Raw genomic sequence first — 5,088 nt, 5'->3', positions numbered from 1 at the left:
TGAGACATGATTTCCCACACACAAAGCCATGTTGACTATCCCAAATCAGTCCTTGCCTTTCCAAATACATGTACATCCTGTCCCTCAGGATTCCCTCCAACAACTTGCCCACTACCGATGTCAGGCTCACCGTCTATACTTCCCTGGCTTGTCCTTACCGCCCTTCTTAAACAGTGGCACCACGTTTGTCAACCTCCAGTCTTCCGGCACCTCACCTGTGAATATCGATGCTACAAATTTCTCAGCAAGAGGCCCAGCAATCACTTCTCTAGCTTCCCAGAGTTCTCGGGTACATCTGATCAGGTCCTGGGATTTATCCACCTTTAACCGTTTCAAGGCATCCAGCACTTCCTCCTCTGTAATCTGGACGTATTGCAAGATGTCACCATCTATTTCCCTACAGTCTATATCTTCCATATCCTTTTCCACAGTAAATACTGTTGCAAAATATTCATTTAGTATCTCCCCCTCTTTCTGTGGCTCCACACAAAGGCCGCTTTGCTGATCTTTGTTGTGTTAGTAATTGAAGGCATTGGATACTGCAAAGACTGTGAGGACAACAAAATCCAGCTGTACAGAAGAACTGAGCTTCAGAACTAGCCATACCCTTAATTAAGCCATAGAAGTCTATAACCAGTGATATTTACTCAGAAATAACTTGCTCACAATATTCTGTTTGGGTCCTGCCAAGCGACTTTACTCTACATTTCCCTTCAGCCTTATTCTTGCACTGTGGGTGTACCTATACTAGATGGACTACAGCAGTGTAAGGCAGCAGCTCGCTACAATGTCAAAGGGAATCAGGGATAGGCAATAGATGCTGGCCTTACCAGTGATACTCACATTTCATGAATGAGCAATAAAAATCAAGTGCCTGTGTGTGGTCTCACAAGACACAATACCAATTTTAAATCTGGTTTAAATTCATTCTGCAGTTGAATCCACTAGAGATACTTTGTATAAACTGACAGAGGCCAAGTAGCTACGTAGGTACGGTTGTGTAGTATAAACATGAAACTGAAAAGAGGCTGTGCTTTCAGAAGACAATGGAAGGAAAAAAAAGTCAGTGAAGTTTGTTTTATTCTCTCACGGAATGTAGGCATCATTGGCTGGCCATATTTATTGCCTCTCCCTAGAAATATTTAGCACCAGGTTGATCAGTACATAATAATGTCTCCTTCCAAATTAGTGGCCATTCTAACTTGAAGGAAAGGATCGTTTCTGGCACCAGTGTGGGTGTCAGTAAAACATGGGTATTCTGGTTAACCTCCAAACACTTGGAAAACAATTAACATTCTGGTAGCTAATGTCATTGCTTTTAAGGCCAAGAGAGTTTTCATTTTGAACATATGTAAAATTTACTATGAATTAGCATAATGGGACAGCATTTTAGAATGCAATCATTTTAAAATTTTGAAATACAAAATATCCCTTGATGCACTTAAAGTCAGTAAATCCAATCCAGTTGAAAATGTACTTACCTTAGGGAAAAAAAGGCCTTTTTAATCACAATGTCTATTGCACCATTTGTGAATAACCCAATTTTCAATAACTGAGAATATCTTTGCAAAGAATACAGGACCATTAATTGTATGCAGTCAACTTGTTAAAATATTTAAAGGCTTTTCAAAAAGGTGTTAATTGGTATCCTGTGCTGTTACAATCTTATTGAAAATGGACTATTAATATTTAACTTATCACTTGACTTTAATACCTGGAGACTTTCAGGGTCAAATATGATTTCAAAAAGAATACTGCTGATCTAAAATAGCTGCTATATTTACCTGACAAGCCTCAGCAACTCACATGAAACATAAGAAAGTCTGCCTCAGAACTGCTATTTTAATCAAGATACACTGAAACGCATTAAAATGTTAAGATTTATATCTCTTATTTTACACATATTTGATAATAATTGCACATGTTAAAGATTAATCATTTTTACAACTATTCAGCTTGAAATGAAACAATGACACACACTAGAATCTGGAAAGGAACTGTACATCTACAGCAGCCTTTCAGCAAGGATACTGGAAGTTCTTCTCCACCTCCAGTCACAGAAACCAGCATCAACGAAAAAGCAACTTGGAAAAAAATGATTGTTTGTGAACACAAGCTCTGCAAACTTTGCAACTGCTAAAAAAATGGAGAAACAATTAAACAGCTCTACTCTAGTCTTTTCATTCAATCAAAGAGATTCTTAAGATCTATAAGAAATAGTGGACCTTTAGTTCTTAATGCTGTTAATTATCACTTAATATAAGGGTGATTCTTCCTCTATGCTCACGGTAAAAATGATCTTGATGCAGGAAGAGGGAGTTCAAGGTGAATCACTTTCCCATATTGCAGCCTGCAAAATATTCAGTCAATTCACATAATGGACAGAAAATCACGAAGGTTCCATTATGCTGGACAATCCCTCTTGCCCAACTATTCGTGAATTTCGTTCAAAAAAATCTTTTACAGCTAGTGCAGGGCTGCACCTACAGTCAATACATGTATCATGATAGATGAGACCAGTTTCAGACCAGTCTTATTTATAAAGACATAACAATAACATCTCAATCTAGCAGCAATGACCAGCCCACCAAGAACACTGTAGCAATAGTAATTTGAAAAAAGGGATTTGGAAATCTAGCAGCATCATCTTGATTCTTCCACCAACAACAGAAAATCAAGTTACCAACTGACGTTTACACTGAAAATCAGACTTGAAATCAGACAAAGCATCTCTTAACTGCATACAATCCATTTATCGTAGCCATCAAACTTCAGGTAAATTTAATATTTATGGAATACAGTTTTACATTTCTGTGAAATCAATTTCATCATTTAATCATGAGAGATTTTACACAGGTGAATTAATCACATAGTCACACTAACCTACAAACACTTCTTACACAAGCAGTGAGATCACTTACCCTTCAAGACCATCAGTGTCAAAGGAGGCCATAAAGTAGACATCACCAGTAGGCTTTGGTGGTCTATAAGCAATCTGAAAAAAGTACAGAGTATATGAGTTCACACTAACATGTAGCTTTGTGTTTTAGAAAAGTTCTTACCTACAGGTGATTCAATTGTCTGGGCTAGGGTCACTGTTATACTGTAGAGCCACCATCTGATATCCCCTCAGTCTATGACTAGGAATTTTCTTACAGTAAAGGGAGAAGACCAGAGATACAATCTCCTCAACCAGCTTAATAAATTCCCCAGTTTAATATCATACTAAAACCTGAAGGAGTTGTCTATTAAATAAATGTAACCTGTAATTAAACAGAAAACTAGAGATGCCGTCATTCTGAAATCTGTGCAGAAGGTTTGGGTTGGTGACAAGTGATGCGTATCTTTCACTCTAAAAAAAACAAACAAACAAACAAACAAACAAACAAAAGGGGCGCATGGTGGCACTGCTGCCTCACAGCACCAAGGTCCCAGGTTCGCTTCCAGCCTCAGGCGACTATCTGTGTGGAGTTTGCACATTCTCCCCGTATCTGCGTGGGTTTCCTCCGGGTGCTCCGGTTTCCTCCCACAGTCCAAAACAACATGCAGGTTAGGTGAATTGGCCATGCTAAATTGCCCGTAGTGTTAGGCAAAGGGGTAAATGTAGGGGAATGGGTCTGGGTTGGTTGCGCTTCGGCAAGTCGGTGTGGACTTGTTGGGCCGAAGGGCCTGTTTCCACACTGTAAGTAATCTAAAACCTAAAAAACAAAGATAGCTGGAGAAATTCAGCTGGTCGGACAGGGTCTGTGAAGAGAAAGAGTCAGCATTTCAGGTCCAGTGACCCTTCTTCAAAACGGATTGTAGCTAGGGAAAGGTGTGATGAATTTCATGCTAGCTGCTTACTTTGTACATACTTGCAGGAAGTGCTCTACCAAATTCAACAGCAATTACCCAAGGAGGGGTTACTCATGGGAAATTGGAACATTTAATCTATGAATATGCACAAGAAAAACTCTCACCTGGTTTGAACGGGGAGATTCTTCATCATGAAATTCTGAATCCTCAATGTCTTCAGCAAACACAAGTATCAGTCCACAGACCATGAGATATGAAATTGACTGAAGATTCATAGTTTCTTGTGAAAGCAAAGCAAAAGCAAATTGTTAGAATTTATTACATTCACAGGATGTTTTGAAGATTCCATTCTTGGCATAAACTGTCACGCGACTGGAGGTTGGAAATTGAGACCACTATAAATTAGGTTCACTGCTCCATACTGACTACCTAATCTGTGCAACAACCAATCTACTTGAAAAGGAACTAAATTAGAATGGATTTTCCAACAGATGGGCAATCTGCTTTGACAGGTTACAGTGCAGCAGAACTGAAAGTTACCAAATAATATCTGTAAATTAAGTTGCAAGTTTAAGTGGTATTGCGTGTGTTTTGGATGCAAGATAACACTACTTTGACAGGTATTTTTTTCTAGTGTTATAGCTGGATAATGACAAACTAAAAAAAACACCAAGTTCATGATATTTAAAACTTATTGTGTGGCATCTTGAATTACAAACTGGTAACAGTGCAATCACAAAACTGTTGCAGAGAAAGAAGCCATTTTACTATTCTGTCTGCACTGGCTCTTTAAACAGACATTACCTACTACCAAGTTGCTACTTTTCTCCATATTCTTGCATTATTTCTATCCAGCTAATTACTCCATATCCTCTTTAATACCTCAATCTAACCTGGTTAGAAGTCACATGACACCAGGTTATAGTCCTGATGATGGGCTTATGCCCGAAACGTTGATTCTCAACCTTCCCGGATGTCGCGTGACTTGCTGTGTTTATCCAGCACCACATTCTCGACTCTGATCTCCAGCGAGGTAAAAACAATGACTGCAGATGCTGGAAACCAGATTCTGGATTAGTGGTGATGGAAGAGCACAGCAGTTCAGGCAGCATCCGAGGACAGGCAAAATCCAAGGACAGGCAAAATCGACGTTTCAGGCAAAAGCACTTCATCAGGAATAAAGGCAGAGAGCCTAAGCGTGGAGAGAAAAGCTAGAGGAGGGTGGGGGTGGGGAGAGAGTAGCATACAGTACAATATGTCAGTGGGGGAGGAGATGAAGGTGATAGGTCAGGG

At 39.4% G+C, this 5,088-nt stretch overlaps 1 protein-coding gene across 3 annotated transcripts in view; it reads right to left on the bottom strand.

Annotated features, from left to right (window-relative positions):
• LOC122557188 (calnexin-like) overlaps window positions 1-5,088 on the bottom strand; it is a 33,706-nt gene that overhangs the window by 27,248 nt on the left and 1,370 nt on the right. For all 3 annotated transcript variants that reach the window (XM_043704595.1, XM_043704594.1, XM_043704593.1), the window contains exons 2-3: window positions 3,960-4,075; window positions 2,922-2,995 (exon numbers count right to left, since the gene is read on the bottom strand). In XM_043704595.1, coding sequence (XP_043560530.1) covers window positions 2,922-2,995; window positions 3,960-4,070 — 185 coding nt within the window. In that variant the 5' untranslated portion in view covers window positions 4,071-4,075. The remainder of the gene's footprint in view (window positions 1-2,921; window positions 2,996-3,959; window positions 4,076-5,088) is intronic.

Source organism: Chiloscyllium plagiosum, chromosome 15 (assembly GCF_004010195.1).
Source record: "Chiloscyllium plagiosum isolate BGI_BamShark_2017 chromosome 15, ASM401019v2, whole genome shotgun sequence".
NCBI lineage: Eukaryota > Metazoa > Chordata > Chondrichthyes > Orectolobiformes > Hemiscylliidae > Chiloscyllium > Chiloscyllium plagiosum.
This window is presented reverse-complemented; position numbering and strand designations above follow the sequence as displayed.